The 21,255-nt window shown below is 36.2% G+C and overlaps 1 protein-coding gene across 1 annotated transcript; it reads left to right on the top strand.

The window, feature by feature from the left end:
- The first annotated feature begins 367 nt into the window (after positions 1-367).
- Positions 368-21,143, top strand: xdh (xanthine dehydrogenase). Its single transcript, XM_081347201.1, has 36 exons — positions 368-525; positions 672-729; positions 1,760-1,856; positions 2,730-2,838; positions 3,026-3,152; positions 3,255-3,316; positions 4,795-4,872; positions 5,255-5,350; positions 5,450-5,591; positions 6,084-6,176; positions 6,403-6,554; positions 7,020-7,113; positions 7,608-7,717; positions 8,086-8,270; positions 8,372-8,546; positions 9,582-9,671; positions 9,747-9,916; positions 10,139-10,265; positions 11,351-11,473; positions 12,508-12,604; positions 13,391-13,515; positions 14,336-14,469; positions 15,133-15,220; positions 15,308-15,394; positions 15,503-15,694; positions 15,769-15,914; positions 16,645-16,726; positions 16,806-16,901; positions 17,019-17,147; positions 17,566-17,640; positions 18,031-18,083; positions 18,235-18,349; positions 18,480-18,545; positions 18,629-18,817; positions 18,903-19,070; positions 19,768-21,143. Exons 1-36 carry the CDS (start codon positions 445-447, stop codon positions 19,816-19,818), a joined length of 4,062 nt encoding a protein of 1,353 aa, XP_081203327.1. The 5' UTR covers positions 368-444; the 3' UTR covers positions 19,819-21,143.
- The last annotated feature ends 112 nt before the right edge of the window (positions 21,144-21,255 follow it).

Raw genomic sequence — 21,255 nt, 5'->3', positions numbered from 1 at the left:
CCTAAACATATAAATGTTTAGGGTTACTTGCTTTGCTTGTAATTAAGTATAATTTATGTTATTACTTGTTTAGAAAGTACATGTAACAGAGACACTGTAAAATAAAGTGTTAAAAGTGTTACACAATTACAGACAGAAAATTCAGTGTAGTAGCCTAACGCCTGTCATTTCATGTTTCAAATCTATTGCACTTACTCAAGGTTTCAAAAATTAAACGTAAAGTAATCAATTCTCTTGACTACTTGTGAGCTGAAACAAAAATGTTTTTATTGTTTTATTTTTTAACCAACCTTCCCAAATGTGATTCTCCATACATGGGAATCATGTATTGATAAGAATCTGGTCACGTGACGCAGCGCTCATAGTTCGTCAGCTCATAACAGTGACAGTAGCGCTCATCTCGGATTTGATCTCAGGATACTGGGGGAAACACTGGGAATTAAAATGTCGATAACAGCGGACGAGATTAAGAATAAATTACATTCTTCAGGGGACGACCTCGTTTTCTTCGTTAATGGAAAAAAGGTAATTTGAGAAATGAATAATTAGGCTACACTGTTTTATGAGTTTCACTACGTATTTCAACTTTTTTTGCTTCTGCTTTTTCCCCTGGGTTAAAGTTGTCAGCCAGTACGGCCAAACATGTGTTTTTCATAATTAATTCTGTGCAGATCACTGAGAAGAATGCAGAGCCTGAGATAACCCTCTTGACATATCTGAGGAGAAGCTGTATCCTTTTGATCTGTTGCTCTGCGTAACAGTCTCTGTGTGTTGAAACTGAAAGCTTTTTGTCCTCAAATTTGTATTTTTTATTTTTACATTATTAGACCATAACCCCAGCATATTTCTGTCTTCTGGAGCTATGTTTTTGGTTAAACTGAATTGTTTGCTACCTGCTTGGGATAGCATCCCTTTGACTTATTCATGAGGTTTGCTCACATCACAGTCGGTCAGTTTATTTCATTGCATCACTTTCATTTTGTCGTCTTTGCTCATGAAAAGTGCTGATTTGTTTCTATATGTGATCAAGCCTGTCCCTTATTCTTATTTCTATACAGATTGTATAAAATACTTCAATAATGGAACTTTTTGAGAGAAATTTAATAAATTAACAGTTGTGGGGAATTTTGTTGATTTTATTCCCCCCTGCATTTTGGTAAAAACTCCTACATTTAATTAATATTACGGAATATGAATCAATTAGATTTTAAAACAACAAAAGTACTTAGTAAGAGTCAAACCAGGTACACTGTAAAAAAAAAAAAAAAAAAAAAAAAATTAAATTAAGTTTCTGCCTTTTTTTATTTTAAGTACAAGCAACTTGAATGTTTAAGTCATTTTAACTTAAATTGTATTTAACTGACTTTAAAAAAATTAATCTCGTATAACATAAAAAAGTTGAAAATTACTTATTTTGCATATTTAAGCAATTTTAAAGCAAATGTTGTCAAAACTTATGGATCATAAGTTTTTACAGTGTAGAAATAATCTGTAACAGCATTTTTTCAGCATTAACCATTGGTTAATTTTTGTTAACTTTATCAATCATTTACATTACACCACTACTGATGCAAGTGAGATTTATTGATCCAAACATGTCATTTTGGACTAAAGAGACTCCCATCTTATTGACCTTGAAATTGTACATTACCAACATTTTGTACATTGTAGTAATTTTGTACTCATTTAGGCCTATACTGTTTTGGTAAGACTGTTGTTTTTTCAGTGTGACTGTTTTCCTTAGTGTTGATGCTTGCAGTGGGTCTGACAGGAACCAAACTGGGATGTGCTGAAGGAGGTTGTGGAGCCTGCACTGTAATGGTGTCCAAATATCATCCACATCAAAACCGGATTATGTATCTTTTTATGTTCTCTGTGGTAGATTTTTCCCCTATGCACCTGACTTAAGTTGAACCGAGTGTCCCTGACACCTGAAAATATTATACTCAGTTGAGTTCACCTCTGACCTCTCGGGCTGACACCTAAGTGTAGCTATTCTGACCCCATAAAATGCCTAAGAATTATAGTTACCTGACCGTATTCTAACCCCGCCCAAGAGTCTCACAAAGAGTCGAACGACGTCGAACACTATCACTTGGGAATAAGGTCTAGTGTTCTTAACCCGCTCCACACTATCACTTGGGAATAGAAAGATCATTAGTGTTTTGCTAAATAGCTTGTTCCACTAACTAACTTGCTGCGCAGCATTAACTATACAGACTCCAGACAATGCCTTTTAGGATCTCAGACAAATATCAGAGAGAATCCCACCAGCAAAAAGAATACAACAGTTTTTCTAGAATAGGAGAATGGCAAAAATGACATGATAAATTACATCATTTCCCTACAATTTGATTGGTTCTTCATTTGCAAACCCTTCTGTTACTAGGAAGGAGCAAACTTGGATCTCAAATCATAAAAAAAGTTCAGTTGATTACTCAATATGTCATGAGGCTAGTATATTTTTGATACTATCTGATCAGCATCTCAGAATTGTCCATCGACAACAACATTTTTCAGAGAAAAATGAGAGAAGTAAGGGTTTAGAAAAGAGAAGTAGGTTTAAATGTTAGAATTATAATTAGTTAAAAAATCTGTCACAACTCCCATCTTGCAATAAGTTGGAATCTGTAACAGATTCATGATGATAACTGTTAACAATTTATACATAATTGTTAAAGGATTCTGAAACTTATGCCAGAGTTAAGTCCTTAATGACACTCTTTAAGTCACTATGCGGTTAATGCCTGTTTGGCTCCTCTATGCTCTGTGCATCACTGTGCAATAACAACCGTGGAGGGCATCGGCAGTGTGGCAAGCAAACTCCATCCTGTACAGGTCTCAATTTTATCTTATTTTCTCAGATAATAATGAGAGAAGGATGTCAGATTACATAACATTATAACCACTTTTCCTTCCTCCATTCATTATAGTTTCAACATTATCTGCGTAACTTGATATATTGCTGTTCTGCTCGCTTGTGGTGTAGTATCTCTGACAACAATAATCTTTTCATCTACTGTAGGAGCGAATTGCAAAGACTCATGGGTCACAGTGTGGGTTCTGCACGCCAGGAATTGTGATGTCTATGTACGCTCTTTTAAGAAACAATCCTCAACCCACCATGCATGACATTCAGGAGGCCTTTCAAGGTATATCAATAGGCATAAATTCTGCATTTTGTTAACTTTTATCCCTTAAGGTAATATATTTTTTAAATAAATCTTTTTGTTTTTAAAATTGGTTGCACACAGGCAATTTATGTCGCTGTACTGGGTACAGACCTATTCTGGAAGGCTACAGGACATTCACGAAGGTAAAATTAATAGTTTGTGGGAGTTTATGGGTGTACACTAAAAAATTATGTGTATGTGTTTGTGTTATGACGTATGTGTTTACATTGCTTTAACTCATCAATATATAATTTGTTTTAAAGTTGTACAAGATTCAACTAATTTTTCAGTCAGTTTAATGAAATTTAAGTTGATATGACTTAAACATCCATGTTGATTGTACAGGGTGGGCCATTTATATGGATACACCGTAATAACATGGGAATGGTTGGTGATATTAAAGTCCTGTTTGTGGCACATTAGTATATGTGAGGGGGCAAACTCCTCAAGATGGGTGGTGACCATGGTGGCCATTTAGAAGTCGGCCATCTTGGATACAACTTTTGTTTTTTCAATAGGAAGAGGGCCATGTGACATATCAAACTTATTGGTAATGTCACAAGAAAAACAATGGTGTGCTTGGTTTCAACGTAACTTTATTCGTTCATGAGTTATTTTCAAGTTTCTGACCACTTATAAAATGTGTTCAATGTGCTGCCCATTGTGTTGGATTGTCAATGCAACCCTGTTCTCCCACTCTTCACACACTGAATGGTCCCCAAGGTCTCCCGATCTGACCCCCTTAGACTTTTATCTTTGGGGTCATCTGAAGGCAATTGTCTATGGTGTGAAGATGATGTGCAGCACCTGAAACTATGGATACTGGATGCCTGTGCTGGCATTTCTCCTGCGGTGTTGCCATCAGTGTGTGAAGAGTGGGAGAACAGGGTTGCATTGACAATCCAACACAATGGGCAGCACATTGAACACATTTTATAAGTGGTCAGAAACTTGTAAATAACTCATGAACGAATAAAGTTACGTTGAAACCAAGCACACCATTGTTTTTCTTGTGACATTACCAATAAGTTTGATGTGTCACATGGCCCTCTTCCTATTGAAAAAACAAAAGTTGTATCCAAGATGGCTGACTTCTAAATGGCCACCATGGTCACCACCCATCTTGAGGAGTTTGCCCCCTCACATATACTAATGTGCCACAAACAGGACTTTAATATCACCAACCATTCCCATGTTATTACGGTGTATCCATATAAATGGCCCACCCTGTACTTTTTTTGTGTGTGTGTGTGTGTGTGTGTGTGTGTGTGTGTAAGAACTATCTATTTTGACATATATCCAAATGATAATTTGCCCCAGAGTGCAGCTAAAAAGGGCTTAAAGGGATAATTCACCCAAAAATGAACATTCTGTCATAATTTACTCACTCTCAAGTTTTTCCAAACCTGAATGAGTTTCTTTCTTCTGTTGAACACAAAAGAAGATATTTTGAAGAATGTTGGTAACCAAACAGTTGACGGTAGCCATTGACTTGGCTTATTTCAAGTACAATATTAATATTTCCAGGTAGTCTGAGCTGATTTAAGGAATATTGCTGTAAAATAATCAGAATTACCATTGGCAATATCTTTTGTTTAATATCTGCCTCTTTTAATTTCAGGATGGGGGATGTTGTGGTGGGAAAGGACAAACAAATGGCTGCTGTATGACTAATGGATACACACAAGAGCATGTCAATGTGAGTAGAACAGGCATCCAGACACTATGCTCTATTTTCTCTGAGCACAAGCACGTTTTTGTCCTTAAGTCTTTCCATTCATGATAAACATATAGCATAGTTGGATATGAAATCAATGACATGGCAGCCATTGCATTCTCATAAGAAACCAGTCACATGTTTGAACTTGCACTCATAAGCATGTGAGGTCAAATCTACAACCGTGAAACAAACAGACACACTTCAAGATCACTGTTTCACAATCACAGTACTGCCTATCAGTGCTAAATGTTATCTAAGGACTTTTCATCTGCAAGGTATATCTCTATTAGGGATCTGAGTGGCGCCAGTTGCCCGTTTGTACTTTCACAAATATATTTTACATTTCTTTCTCTATTTTTAGGACAATTCAACACTTTCAGATCAAAAATTGTATGACCAATCAGAGTTTATGCCACTGGACCCGACACAAGAGATCATTTTCCCGCCTGAGCTCATGGTGTGTATAAAATAAGTTTGAATGACCATCATAGTAAAATGGCTGATAACTGCATTAAATGGATGCATCAACAGTTTAAGTTATATTTGTGCTCTACAGAGTCTGAGTAAACAGCCCCAAAGAGAGCTGAGGTTTATAGGGGAAAGAGTGTCTTGGATTCAACCCAGCTCCCTCAAGGAACTCCTGGAGCTGAAGGCGACCTATCCAAACGCTAAACTAGTGGTTGGGAACACAGAAGTTGGTGAGGCCCACATACATTAAGATGAAAATAGTATAAATTATACAGTTAGTTCCGGTCCTTGAATTTGATTTTATAGTAGTATGAATGTAATCTGGATGTACTTCATTCGTCATGTTTTCATTGGCACGTGACCTACAGTGTCAGTTGCGTCGCTTCACTGCCATTCACAACTCCTCTTCTGTAGCCTCAAGTGTCCATCAGATGCGTGCTTCAAAATCTCGCCAGAAATATGTCCAGAAACCATTCTTTCTGCATGTTACATTGTTATGCCAGTAGGTGGCGACAAGTGACTATTTAATAGTGAGTCATTTAATCATTCACTGTTTTGTTCAAAATGTTGATTAATTCGGAAATAAAACAAGTGTCTTAGTTATTCACTCGACCGCAAGGCAAGGCAAAAATACACACATTATTTCTTTGTGCAGTAATCAAAGAACTAAATGCAAAACATTATGGGATCAAGTTTTTAATTGTTTTGAGTCTCTGTTCTAGGCATAGAGATGAAGTTCAAAAACCTCCTTTACCCTGTGATTCTGGCACCAGCTTACATCCCAGAACTGAACATCATCCAGCACACTCAGGATGGTAAGAGTCATAAACCTAATGGGATGCTGTCAATGTATGTTGTTCGATAATTTGAAACAAATATTATTTGTCAATACAGTGCATTATGAGAGATATAAGACATTATAGAGTCAGAACTGTATGTGCATTCATCTGTCTTCAATCTAGTCTTGCAGTGGCATTTCACTGCTTAGGTTAATTGATAGTTGATGGTTAATCTCGGCTGTAACAAGCATGTGGTTCACAGGCATCCAGGTTGGCGCATCAGTGACGTTGACTGTGTTGGGGGATGTGTTGCATGCAGCGGTGAAGAAGCTGCCCGCTCAAAAGACGGAGATCTTTAAGGCTGTTCTTGAGCAGTTGCGCTGGTTTGCAGGACAGCAGATCCGAAATGTTGCGGTATGTCATGTTCCTGAAAACAAAAAGTGACACAGCGTTGGTTACACTTTATTTTGATGGTCTCCTTTAGACATTCTGTTGACTGTAAGTAACATTGCACCTTCATGTCAAATAACTGATTAGAGTATTAACTGATTATTAGTTGGGTGGGGTTAGGGTTAGTAGAATAAGGTGAAATGTACTTGCAAAGATACTTATAGTCAGTAGAATGTCTGTTCGGGAACCATCAAAATAAAGTGTGCAGATATTAAGCATACAGTCTACTGATACTCTACTAATACATCAAAACAAAGTTACTTAATGGCTGTTTAACTTAATGAAATGCCTAACTTGAACAATAAAACATAAATGATTATGAATGTATAAGTCACATGGTTGGTGAATCATGCTTTAATCATCCAACCTGTGATTTAAAGATATCACTGATTCATTTCAGTTACTTAAATATAATTTTAATGCTTTCAGGCTGTTGGTGGCAATATTATGACAGCGAGTCCCATTTCAGACCTCAACCCTGTGTTTATGGCTGCTGGCTGCAAACTCACGGTGATGGCCAAAGGTACAGCACCCCACCCCCCACCCACCCCCTGATCGAGGATCAAAGGTTGTAAAAGTTCTAGATCTGATACAGAATACAGAGAACAGAGAAAACATTCAGACCCAGTCTATGGAAATATTCTATTCCACTCATTTTACATGCATTCCGACTGGAGTCTGAATGTTATGGTGTTAATTACTGTAGTAGTCAATAGCAATTCTATAGGAAATTAGAGATACTATCAAAAATGTACAGTTTCCCAGTGTGTGGTATCCGATTTAATGGTTGTGGTACATGGGGCAGGGGTTAAGGATACTGGAAGCTAAATAGGACTTTATGACAGTCTAGTTTATGAGTAACATGTACTGTAGGGTGTTGAACTTGTATGTTTTCTTGACATAGTCCATGTTCTTTGTTCTACAGATTTTATGATAGCAAAAATACATTTTTGTATGAACTTAACTTTTAATGTATGTTTTAAAAATTCTACAAAAACCTTTTTCTGATGTTTTAAGGGGAGAAACGTGTTCTTGAAATGGATGACAAGTTCTTTCCTGGTTATAGGAAGACCGCTTTGAAGCCAGAAGAGATTCTGTTGTCCATTGTGATTCCATACACAAAAAAGGTTTGCAGATTCTTTTCAAAATAAATGTTTTAATTGAAAGTATGATCATTTTGTCATCTATTACTCACCCTAATGTTGTTCCAAACCCATAATATGTTCTATCCTCTGTGGAATACAAAAGAGATTTTGAAGAATCATGGCTACTCTTTCACATAATGAAAATGAATTGTGATCTGGACTGTCGAGCTCCAAAATTTATCCATATGACTTGTTCGCTATATTGGAAGTTTTCTGAAGTCATACCAGAACAACTCTTCTGCTTTTGTGTTCAGCTGAAAAAAGAGAAAGTTATACTTTGGAAAGACATATTGATATTGATGTCGGTATCTCAGTGTGATGAATCAGGCATTCTTTCAATTCATTTTTAGGGCCAGTACTTCTCAGCCTTCAAACAGTCCCCTCGCAAGGAGGATGACATCGCCATTGTCACATGCGGGATGAATGTATTCTTCAAGGAGCAATCCAGTATAGTGGAGAGTATCCGGATAAGCTATGGAGGAATGGCTGCTGTGACTGTCCTTGCCACGGCCACATGCGACAGGTTGCTCAACAGGTAGAAGAAATTTTTGAAATTACTTTCTGACAATCAGCCTCATTCCTGAATCATGAGCAGAATGACTGCATCATTTTCACAGAATTATTATTTGATTGCAGGCAATGGAACGAGGAGCTTCTAGAGGAAGCCTGCACCTCATTGGCGGAGGAGATGAGTCTGTCTCCCTCAGCTCCTGGTGGGATGGTGACATACAGGCGCACACTGACTATCAGCCTCTTCTACAAGTTCTTCCTCACTGTTCAGCACAAACTGGCTCTGAACCTGCAGATGGAGGTTTTTTTGTTTGTTTGTTTTTTGCACACTTACACATTCAAGACAAATTTCAAAACAGAAGTACCGGTAATTTAAATTTATATTTTGGGCCTTTTTATACCTTCATTGGATAGGACAGTGTAGAGATCAGACAGCAAAACAAAGGATGGAGAGAGGGGAATATGATCGGCAAAGGACCCCAAGCCCGGAAACAAACCCGGGTCGTACATTACTGTATATAAGTCGGAGCGCTGCCCACAAGGCTATTGGCTCCGACGTAATTTTAATAAATTACTAAATAAATCAATCATTTAAATACAAATTAGTGCTGTCAATCGACAAAAAAACAACAACAAATTAATCTCACATTTTTCTGTAATTAATTGCGATTAATCGCACCTAACATTCAAATGTTAATTATAATTATATTTTTTGTATAATTTCATATTGAAATGTAGAAACAACATAAAGATGGTATATTCTATACTGAATAGAATGAAGGCCAGTATCACAGATACCAATAAAGCTACTGATGAAATGGATTTTTCTCAATTTCTGTGGATGAAATGAGTAATTATAGCCATTCAACATTACAGTATGAGTGAGAGCCTTCATTTTAACATTTAATATGCTTTAAAATATATAACAACTTTTAATTTAATCCGATTTTTACCTGCTGTGCCGACAATTATATATATATTAATCCTTATTAAAGCTACAAAAGTGAATCAGTCAAGAGCTGTGAGTTATTTTATTTTTGTCTTTTGTTGTTTGATTAACATTAATGACAGACAGCAGCAGGAATATTAGGCTGCCGTCACTTTAAGAGCTGATGCAAATGATCCAGATCTGACACACATCTGATGTTCTCACAACTCTTTGCGGTTATTTAAGAGGCTGCAAGAGGGAGGGGAAGTTATTTTGATTAAAGAATATGAGGGCACATGAATTAAAAATAATAATAATGATGTGCACGGATAAATAATTTATAATAAATTCTGTAATATTCCATAAAAACCAAGAATTTTGATTTAATTGTAATCTGTGTCTCCACAGGGTGTGAATGTGGAAGACATCAGGCCTGAGTATGCTACTGCTACTGAGCTCTTCCAGTTGGACTCACCATCCAGTGTACAGCTCTACCAGGTACATATAAATAAAGCTTTGCTTTATCTGTGTATTGTTTTGGCAGATTGCTTAACTTTATTTCTTTGTTTGCAGGCAGTTCCCCCTGGTCTTAATAGTGGTGATATAGTGGGGCAGCCGATCATGCACCTCTCCGCTCTTAAGCAGGCCACAGGAGAAGCGATCTACTGTGACGACATACCCTGTTATGAAAATGAGCTCCATTTGGCTTTGGTCACAAGCACTAAAGCTCATGCCCTCATAAAGTTAGTTGAAAAAGGACACACGTCATGTTTTGGAATGATTTAATATTGAGTTAAAACCATCTATATGACTTATCACATGCACAGTGATGATGTTAAATAGAGCCTACGTTGTTTTTATGAACCTCATGTCATAAAAAGGTTCAGTTCTGAACTAGATTGTTGTTATCTGAGACAATGTTTATCCAATATTGTTAACTACATGTGTACCTGTTTTTAATGTAGGTCAATTGACACCTCTGATGCAATAGCGGTTCCTGGAGTGGTTGCATTTATCTCTGCCAAAGACATTCCTGGAAGTAACATGACAGGACCTGTCTTCTATGACGAGACCGTTTTTGCAGATGAGAAGGTGGATTAATCTATATTTTAGTGCATTTTCTGTGCAATATTTCTAATGAGAGACGTATTGTTTGCCTCTTATATAGAAGTCTGTTTGTTATGATGCAGAGTAAATCAGGGATTAGGCCACCATAGGACAATTGCTTTTACATTTCTCTTGCAAAACTGAGTGTATCATTCAGAAGTTGTAGCAAATGACGTCATGCACATGTGACAGACGTACAGTATAGTAGATGGATCCCCGTGCAAAATGTTTCTCACATGCATCTCATTTGATTGCAGACTGGCTTGGCTATTGTATGATCAAGCGTCTTTTAACGGCATAATCATTTATATTTGCTGTTACACTTTGACATGTTCTTTAATGGTTAAGCAACTTGGACGTGGTACAGTAATAAAATGGCAGACATTTGCAGCAAAGACCTTTATTGGCTTATAGTGAAAAACTAAAGTTGTTTTTGAGGTAAAAAAAAACAACAACAAAAAAACAGTCACAATTATGAAAAATTACATTGCAATTGTTATGTTTCACAATTATCTTTTTTTTTTCTTCCACACACTTAACGACTGTTAGACCGATTATGAATGTAATTGGATACTTATGACTGATCATATGTGTCATTTGACAGTATACACTACAGTAAGATTTACAATTTAAAGAAATTAATACTTTTTACTGAGCAAGGACACATTAAATTGATCAAAAGTGAAAGGAAAGACCTTTTAAACACATTTCTATTTCAAATAACTTCTTTTGACGTTTCTATATAGAGGTATCACGGTTTCCACAAAAATAAATCAGCAATATTAGAATGATTTCTGAAGACTGTAATGAGCAATAATGCTGAAAATTCAGTTTTGTCATCACAGGAATTAATTACATTTTAAAATATATTAAAATAAAAACATTTTTATTTTATCAAATAAATGCAGCCTTGATGAGCATAGCTTTCTGTCTAAAAACATTTAAAAAAATCATACCTGCCTCAAACTTTTTATAGTTAGTGTGTGTTTGATTAGTGTGTGATATTTGTCACTATTATTCATTCATGAAGAGTTCATGGTTTTCTTCCCCACATTGATCTTTCGTGCTAGGTCACATGTGTTGGACATATAGTGGGGGCCATTGTGGCAGACACACAGGCTCATGCTCAGAGAGCAGCCAAAGCTGTGAAGATCAGCTATGAGGAACTGCAGCCTGTGATTGTCACTATTCAGGTTTGTATTTATGTGCGCACATACACACAATAGAGTTAAAGAGGTGACTTAAAGGGATAGTTCACCCAAAAATTTTAATTAGCCCATGACTCGCCCTCAAGTCATTCTATGTGTATATGACATTCTTCTTTCAGACGAATACAATCGGAGTTATATTAAAAAAAAATTCCTGGCTCTTCCAAGCTTTATAATGGCAGTGAATGGCTGTTTCTGTTTTAAAGTCCATAAAAGTGCATTCACCCATCATAAAAGTGCTCCACATGGCTCCAGGGGGTTAATAAAGGCCCTCTGAAGCGAAGCGATGCGTAAAATAACTAGCTTCGAACATACGGATTCGACTTAAGTCTAAACAAGTAATGCGACGTACTGCTGCTATTTACGCTACACCATGAAGCACTACGCTACTTCTGACGTCATAAGTTTCTTAAGTTGCACATTAGGCGTAAGTAGACTGCGTATAGCCATTTGGCTGGAAGCTAGAATTTTACTTTGTAATATGAATATTTTTCTCACACAAACGCATCGCTTCGCTTCAGAAGGCCTTTATTAACCCCCTGGAGCCGTGTGGAGCACTCTTATGATGGATGGATGCACTTTTAAGGACTTTAAAACAGAAACAGCCATTCACTGCCATTATAAAGCTTGGAAGAGCCAGGAAATGTATTGCAATATACTGTCATATACACCTAGGATGACTTGAGGGTGAGTAAATCATGGGCTAATTTTCATTTTTGGGTGAACAATCCCTTTAAAGTTGCATATTGTACAAAAGTAAATGTTTAAAATTTCACCTCATTGGCAACAGCTCACTTTTGGTTTTCGACCCAGTACCACTGATCTACAATATTATTGCAAAACATTTGGTTATGTGATCTGACCTCTCACCATTACTTAGCGCTTTTCCTGCTGTCATCATTACATAACAGGATTTTTTAAGGTTTTCAGAGCAACAAGCTTGTAAAGTTTTTTTACACAGCGCATAAAGATAAACTTGACTGGTTTGCTAACATGTTTGCGTTCACTCTTTCAAACAGGATGCTATTACCAACAAATCCTTCTATCAGCCGGTGAGAAGTATAGAGAGAGGAGATGTTGCACAAGGATTCAAAGACTCTGATCACACACTGAATGGTATAACCATGTTTCTATTTAACCCTAATTCTCCTGTACTTGTAACAAAAGAGTTCCTCACGGGTCAAAATAACCCAAAGCCCTAAAAATGTAACTTTTTTTATATATATATATATTTTTGGTCCAGAAAGCTTATTCCATTTCATTTTGATAATATTTTTTCTATTTTTAATGTAAAAATTTTAATTTTAATTTTTTTGTTCAACAGTGGATGTGATTGGATATCTGCACTAACCAGCAGACTAACCACATCACAGCATCTTGAATGTAGTTTTATTTCTTCTGAAATGCCTGAGCCAAAGTCTGTCATCAAAATAATTTGGTTTAATTCCCAGCCAGAAACGCCTCACATGATTTTGTTCCCAAACACCATCATCTGAACGCAAAATAACACGACAGCATTTATTGCGTTTTGTCTGTGTGCTCTTCCATGATGTAGGAAAAAAGAGTCAAAGGCGTCCTTGATTGCAGCAACTTCCGTTTTTATTACAGATATTTTGGGCTAATTTCCAAGGAAGAAAAAAGTTGGAAACGATGCTTTATTTGCGAATGTTTTATGCGATATTCCAATATTTGCGCATTCACAACTTTGGATGGAAACATAGGTAGTGATAAACTGCATCAAGCCTCTTTCTGAATAAAGAAAGTATCTAATAAAAGAGTCATATTATTTAAAAGCATATGTTTATTAATGAAACAGGAAGTCTGTACCTGATTATAAATGTGCACAAATTCTGTGGTCATGTTTCTCTTTAATTTGATGACTCCAAATATGTGATTCTGCAGGTGAGATGCACATTGGAGGACAGGAACACTTTTATCTGGAGACTAATTGCATGCTGGCTGTCCCTCGTGGAGAGGATGGAGAAATGGAGCTGTTTGTTTCCACACAGGCGCCCTCCAAGACTCAAGTAAACATATAAAAAGAATTACTTTCTGTAGGGAATTCTCAATCTAAATGACATTCTCAATCTAAACTGAATTTATATGATGGCATAAGACATAAAAATGGTGATGGTAGCTTGACAAAATATTGTCTGAAAGTTTTTTATGAAAAAAAAATTAATTGAAATGAATGAAACAATAATATTTGATTAATGTAAATTTTATCTAATAATAATCATAAAAATTATTAATAAATAATATAATTATTTAATTATAATTAAAATGATTTATATTGTTATAGTTTAATAATAATCATAAAATAAAACTTAGTTAAATAATGGATGGATGGATGGATGGATGGATGGATGGATGGATGGATGGATGGATGGATGGATGGATGGATGGATAGAGAGACAATCAGATAATTAGATAGATAGATAGACAGACAGACAGACAGACAGACAGACAGACAGACAGACAAGCAGATCATTAAACAGACAGATAGATAGATACACAGACAGATAGATAGATAGATAGATAGATAGATAGATAGATAGATAGATAGATAGATAGATAGATAGATAGATAGATAGATAGATAGATAGATAGATAGATAGATAGATAGATAGATAGATAGATAGATAGATAGATAGATAGATGGATGGATGGATGGATGGATGGATGGATGGATGGACGGATGGATGGACGGATGGATGGATGGATGGACGGATGGACGGATGGATGGTTAATTGATTAGTAACAAAAATGTGACTGGATTATTAATGTTGCAAAATATAATGTTCATTGTACTGTCCTTATGGAAATGATTTGCTGTGTTTGGCTCAGGCCCTTGTGGCTAAAGCTCTAGGAGTGCCTGCCAACCGGATCGTGTGTCGTGTAAAGAGGATGGGAGGAGGATTTGGAGGGAAAGAGAGTCGGAGCACCATTCTATCCACAGTGGTTGCTGTTGCCGCGCATACGTATGAAAACTCAATATAACAATAATACAACAAAGTTTGTTTCTAGAAGAAAATTTCGTCATCGTCCACCTTATGTAAGGCAGATCAATAATATTGTTGAATATTAAATGTCCCTAAATAAGCAAGCCAAAAGCCAAGCCAACAGTGGCAAGGAACCAAAACTCCATCAGTGACAGGATAGGGAAAACAAACCTTGGGAGAAACCAGACTCAGTCGGGGGCCAGTTCTCCTCTGGCCAACAAACGAACAGTGTAGGATTATGATCCAGGCAGCATTTCAGGTCAGAAGTCAGATTGGATCAGAACATTCACAATATTTATCCAGTTTCATCTGGTTGGAGGTCGGAGTCATCACGCCGGTATGGAGATGGATTTGTTGAGGTGTCCATGAGGCCTTCACAGGGCTGATGAGGCTTGCACCTCAGGGATGCATTGTGGTCGTGTCCAGGCGCAGGTCCACCGTCTGATCTGGATACGGCCCGGGTCCGGCTGACTTCAGTAAACCTCGGAATAAACGGAAAGACTAACATAAGCGTAGATGCCATTCTTCTTATGATGTAACAAGTACATTGGAATGATGTAACGAGTACATCAAGTACATATAAAGGGAGGCTATATGTCACATTGTGGAAGTTGAAGATTTTGTTTTGTCTTTTATTTCCAGGGTCAAACGACCGGTTCGCTGCATGTTAGATCGCGATGAGGACATGCTGGTCACAGGTGGTCGGCATCCATTCTTTGGTCGTTACAAGGTGAGAAATGTTGCAAATTAGCCATATATTGTCCTTGTCCTTGTTAGACTTTTCTCAGACACGATCTCTCTGTAATCATATGTCTAGGTTGGTTACATGAACAGTGGAAGAGTGATGGCACTTGATGTGACACTCTACAGCAATGCAGGCAATTCACAGGACCTGTCATTGTCAGTGAGTAGGCATCCCAAAGTTTTGAACATCTGTTCCCCCTGGTGGTCAACGAGACACATTACAAGAAATTCTTACCCTCCAAGCCTAAAATTGTGTCTCAATCCACAGATCATGGAGAGGGCACTGTTCCACATGGAAAACTCCTACAACATTCCTAACATTCGTGGCACAGGCTACATGTGTAAAACCAACCTGCCGTCTAACACTGCGTTCAGAGGCTTCGGTGGGCCGCAGGGCATGATGATCGCAGAGAGCTGGATGAGTGATGTGGCTTTGAGCTGTGGTCTGCCGGCAGAAGAGGTTCATACTGCAATTCTCTCTCTCTCACATAGTCCACACAGATCACTTGTAACAGGATCCTTTACTAATTCCAGGTGAGGAAGTTGAACATGTACAATGAGGGAGATATCACGCCCTTTAATCAACGTCTGGACCAGTTTACCATTAATCAGTGCTGGGAGGAGTGCATGCAGATCTCAGACTTCAACAAGCGCAAGGATGCGGTGGAACAATACAACAGGTCTGAAATACTCATATATATTAAGCTGAGAGTTTGAGCTGTTTAACGAGACACGTTTTCTTTGATATTTTGAGATAAGTGTAGTGGAAATGAAATTAAACAGTTTTTGGTGCCTTTCTGACATAAAAAATAAATGAATAAAAATGTAAATAAATAGTAAAAAAAATAATATAAACTCAAAATTTACAAATAATACAAATTATGATGTAAAATGTATAATAAGAAAATCTATAAATAACTAATGAAAAATAAACAGATTAAATACATTTTGATGTTGATCATATTCAATACACTTCGGTGTCAATAGAGCAGCGTCAGAGTTATTAACTAAAGCTAAAATACATTTTTAAAAAGTAAGATCATGTTCGTTACTTGAAATAAAGCTAAAATAAAACTACTGTAATATTAGATGACAAACTTAACAAAATTAAAAGAATGATAGGAATGTGTTGGCATCTAACTGAAATGAATAAGTTTGAGTTGAAGAAATAAATAAATTAATAATGAAAAAAACTAATAAGCACTTGTAAAAATTACTAAAACTTAAAACTAAAATGAAAACTAGAAAAACATTTTTTATAAATATTATTAAAGTATAGTAATAATACTAAACTGACATAGAGCAGCAAATTATGTAATTTTTATGAAGGGATTTTATTTGGATGTTACTGTAAAGTTCAGGTACTGCAAATCTTGTTGGGTAAGAACTGCTGTAATCCTTTCATTCCAGGCAGCACCGTTGGACCAAGAGAGGGTTGTCCATCATTCCCACCAAGTTTGGCATCAGCTTCACTGCTGTCTTCCTCAACCAGGTCAGTCCTCTTCCTCTCAGGCTCCAAATAATTCTTAGAAAGAGGTTATATAAGTTTGTGATGTACATTTCTGATTCAGGCAGGAGCATTAGTACTTGTGTATTCAGATGGTTCTGTTCTACTAACTCATGGTGGAACAGAGATGGGGCAGGGCCTGCACACTAAAATGGTCCAGGTAATACACACACACACACACACACACACACACACACACACACACACTATATATATATATATATATATATATATAATGTTGATCAGAGCTTTTTATATTAATCTTTGTTTTGTGCAGGTGGCCAGTAAAACTCTTGGAATCCCCTGCACAAAGATTCACATCTCAGAGACCAGCACTAACACAGTTCCCAACACCAGCCCTACGGCCGCCTCTGCCTCCTCAGACCTTAACGGCATGGCCGTCTATGTAAGGCTCATGCACCAGAAATTCAAATTTATGATGCGTTTTATGTGCACTGCCTTTCAAAAGTTTGGGGTCAGTAAGATTTTATTAAGTACATTAAATTTATTAAAAGTAACAGTCAAAATTTGTACGTACTTCAACTTTCTATTCATCGAAGAATCATATAAAAAAAATGTTTCTGAAGAATCATGTGACACTGAAGACTGGAGTAATGATGCTGAAAATTCAACTTTGCAATCACAGTCATTTTAAAGTATATTAAAATACAAAGCAATTATTTTCAATTGTGATAATATTTCATAGTATTACTGTATTTTTGATAAAAAAAATTCAACCTTGGTGAGTAAGAAACATTCCAAAAAAATTCAAATCAACATTTGTCATAATCAGTAATTTCATGCAAACCTGTTATGTCCCATAGAATGCTTGCCAGACTTTACTTCAAAGACTTCAGCCTTACAAAGACAAAAACCCCAAAGGCTGCTGGGAGGATTGGGTCAGTATCACATTTTTTCATGTAATTTTTAATGTAAATGTTTGAATATATATATATATATATATATATATATATATATATATATACTGTACATGTGTGTATATATACTGTATGAAGAGTTCAGATGCAAAAGCCTCTAAGTGCCATCTGAAATTTTCTTCTAGAATGATCATTTTTATCAAGCTTGTATATTTAAGTTCAGTAATTTCTCTTAAATGACAATTCATAGGTAATTTTCATTGCCATTTAAGTGAAATTACTGAACTTAAATATACGAGCTTGATAAAAATGATCATTCTAGAAGAAAATTTCAGATGGCACTTAAGAGGCTTTTGCATCTGAACTCTTCATATATATATATATATATATTTTACATTATGTCTATTGCAGGTGAAAGCAGCCTATTTTGACAGAGTAAGCCTGTCTATCAATGGATTTTACAAGTATGTTAATTTCTTAATATTTTCTTCAACTAATTAACTCATCAAATTCTAATACATTTTAATAAATTTGATCATTGTCATATTTTACAGTGCTAATCATGTTGGTCCTCATATAAATGAGAGTTATAATTAATCTGATTATATTTTATAGGACTCCAGATCTTGGCTATGACTTTGACACAAATTCAGGAAGGGCATTTAACTACTTTACTTATGGCGTGGCCGTCTCAGAGGTGGAGATAGATTGTCTAACTGGCACACAGAAGGTAATGCCAATGTTAATTGTGTCTTTATTATGTTCAAATGCCAGTTTTACTAACCACAGGACATCTGGTCTACATAACAAATAACATATTTGCATAGATGCGAGCTAAAAAGTTAAATCTCTCCTGTCAGAATCTTCATACATCCATAGTCATGGATGTGGGCAAGAGTTTAAATCCAGCATTGGACATTGGACAGGTATTTCATCTAAAATGAATAAAGCAGATCACTCAATTCTCATTTCATTATGAATATTATCTGATTTATGGCTGCGTGTGCAGGTGGAGGGCGGGTTCATGCAAGGTTTAGGTATGTTCACGCTAGAGGAACTACGCTACTCTCCTGATGGTTACCTGTATACTCGCGGACCTGGCATGTATAAGATTCCCGCATTTGGGGATATTCCAATTGAATTAAAGGTCTCACTGCTCAGAGATGCTCCCAACGAGAGGGCCATCTTCTCCTCAAAGGTTGGTCGCACCACAACAAGCGACTTCACACAGTAAGATCATAGTTTGTGTCTGTTAACCTTTAAGGCTGTGTGCTTGTGCTCAGGCTGTGGGCGAGCCTCCTCTTTTTCTGGCAGCCTCAGTGTTTTATGCCATTAAAGATGCCATCACTGCTGCCAGGGCTGAGTCTGGCCTGACTGGACCCTTCAGACTGGACAGCCCCGCCACGCCTGAGCGGATACGAAATGCCTGTGAGGACAAGTTTACTAAACTGGTATGTAGTAACTTTTTAATGCTCATAGAGCTGCACATTAAACATTGCATTAAATCTGAACAAGGATCATTTTAGACCTTCTCAAATCAAGTCAGACACTGCTGTTCAAAAGTTTGGGCTTAGTATGATTATTTATTTTTTTTGACAGAAATTAATATGTATTTTGTAATATGTAATATGTATTCAGAAAGGATGCATTTAATTGGTCAAAAGTGACAGTACAGACATTTGATTTCTGTCTCAAATAGATACTGTTCTTTTGAACCTTCTATTCATCAACGAACACTGAAAAAAATTTATGTAAACTTTTCCCCAAAAAGTGCGACTGTTTTTAAGTTGATAATGAGCAGCAGATCAGCATATTAGAATGATTTCATGTGACACTGAAGACTGGAGTAATGCTGAAAATGTTGCTTTTCCATCACAGGAATAAATCACATTTTAAAATATATTCAACACAGTTATTTTAATTTGTAATAATATTTTATGAGCATAAGAGACTTATTTCAAACACTTAAATCTGGTGGACACCAAACTTTTGAATAGTAGTGTATATATAAAATATATTTCAAATTAAATGTGATGTGGTTTAATGTTTGATATTATATCAAATGCTTCTAATAGGGCCTAATGAAGTGTTGTTGACCATTAAATACGTGTGTGTGTGTGTGTGTGTGTGTGTGTGTGTTTGTTTTAGTGTCCTCCTGCGGATCCTGGCACCTTTACTCCATGGGCAGTGCATGTGTAAGACACAGCAAACTCAATTTAAAGTCAACATGAAATCAAAATGGACCCTATGTACAATCTTAATCCACATTCTTTGTCTTGTGGAATGAATCATCGGTGCAAAAATGTAGTTTGTCTTTGTAATGTTCAAATCAAATTGTTATTGCTTACTGTTACCCTGAAACAACTTTCCTTTTCTGCTGGCAAAGGCTATTGAATAACGTTAACCATTTGCCAAATAACTATTTAAGCATTGCACATTCGGTCGACTTTTCACAATCCACTTACCGGTAATTCCTGATGGATAACTTCAAGTTCCATTCACACAGGGGTTGCATGTGGACATTTATGTTGACTTTAAAAGCTCTCAGCATTCAAAACGCACAATAGTGAACACAGACATTAAGTGATGAACGATAATACTGTGAAAAAAGGCATTTGTGTTTTTATCAGCTCTCTGTGCTCTAAGCGAATATACTAAAAGTGTGCATTAATAATTTTTTCCATGTAATCCCATTATAGAAATACACATTTGTCACCCATTATAATATTTTTTTTTTTTTTATTGAATAGTGGGATAACAAGATAAAGTGAGTGGTCTGGTCATGTGATCTCAACATGATAGAAAATGGAAACCACTGTCATGTAGAATCAAACAGCTTTTCTAATACACTGGTATTACTGTATCTTCAACTGTGAGTGTACAGTACAGCACAAAATAAATGCGTAGTGCCACTTTAAATACTAATACCACCCATCTAACAAAAATGTTCTAAGAACGTTTTGCTAATATTCCTATTAAGTTCCCAGAAATAAAACTTTAAAACAAACTGACCTGTTTTTAAAATGTTTTTAAAACGTTTTTTCTTGGTTATGTGAACGTTCTTCACACATTCTGAAAATTTTCTTTTTTAATCTTTCTGAAATAAGTGGAAGCATTTAAAAAGGTTTCCAACTAAAACATTTCAGAAAAATACTCCACGAACAACGTATAAATAACGTTTATCTGCTAAGGTTTTGAGAACATTATTAAAGACCAGATACGTTTAAACAAACATTCTATTAATGTTTCTGAAGGAACTAAGAGAACCTTGCCAAAACGCTGAAGTTCTAAGAATGCTCCCTGTTAGCTGGGTAAGATGATATAAAATTAATGTACTTATGAAAATTTAACTCAATTATGGTTTGTTACAATATAAATAGTAAATTTTATGTATGATACAGGTTAGACTGTTGCCATATTCATTTAATTTAAATAGTCATAATACGATTGTTGATGAATGATTTATGTATTTGAAAAATGCAAAACACCACACAATATTAAATAAAAGCCTGTTCTGACATACAGTTCTTGTTAAGGCTGATACCTTATTACATTTTTTATAATGATGTTTGTCAATGAAAAGCTCTCTCCTCTGAGAGTGACCATGTATTCGGTACAATCTTGAGAGATTCTGGA

The sequence above is a fragment of the Scardinius erythrophthalmus genome (assembly GCF_964197995.2).
Source record: "Scardinius erythrophthalmus genome assembly, chromosome: 19".
Lineage (NCBI taxonomy): Eukaryota > Metazoa > Chordata > Actinopteri > Cypriniformes > Leuciscidae > Scardinius > Scardinius erythrophthalmus.
This window is presented reverse-complemented; position numbering and strand designations above follow the sequence as displayed.

What these genes read in the sequence shown, in the direction of transcription:
- xdh (XM_081347201.1), top strand. Translation starts at nt 445, where the DNA reads ATGTCGATAACAGCGGACGAGATTAAGAATAAATTACATTCTTCAGGG. An exon ending in CCGTTTTTGCAGATGAGAAG is followed by an intron (nt 10,266 to 11,350) that starts GTGGATTAATCT and finishes CTTTCGTGCTAG; the next exon opens with GTCACATGTGTTGGACATAT. An exon ending in TTAACGGCATGGCCGTCTAT is followed by an intron (nt 17,148 to 17,565) that starts GTAAGGCTCATG and finishes TATGTCCCATAG; the next exon opens with AATGCTTGCCAGACTTTACT.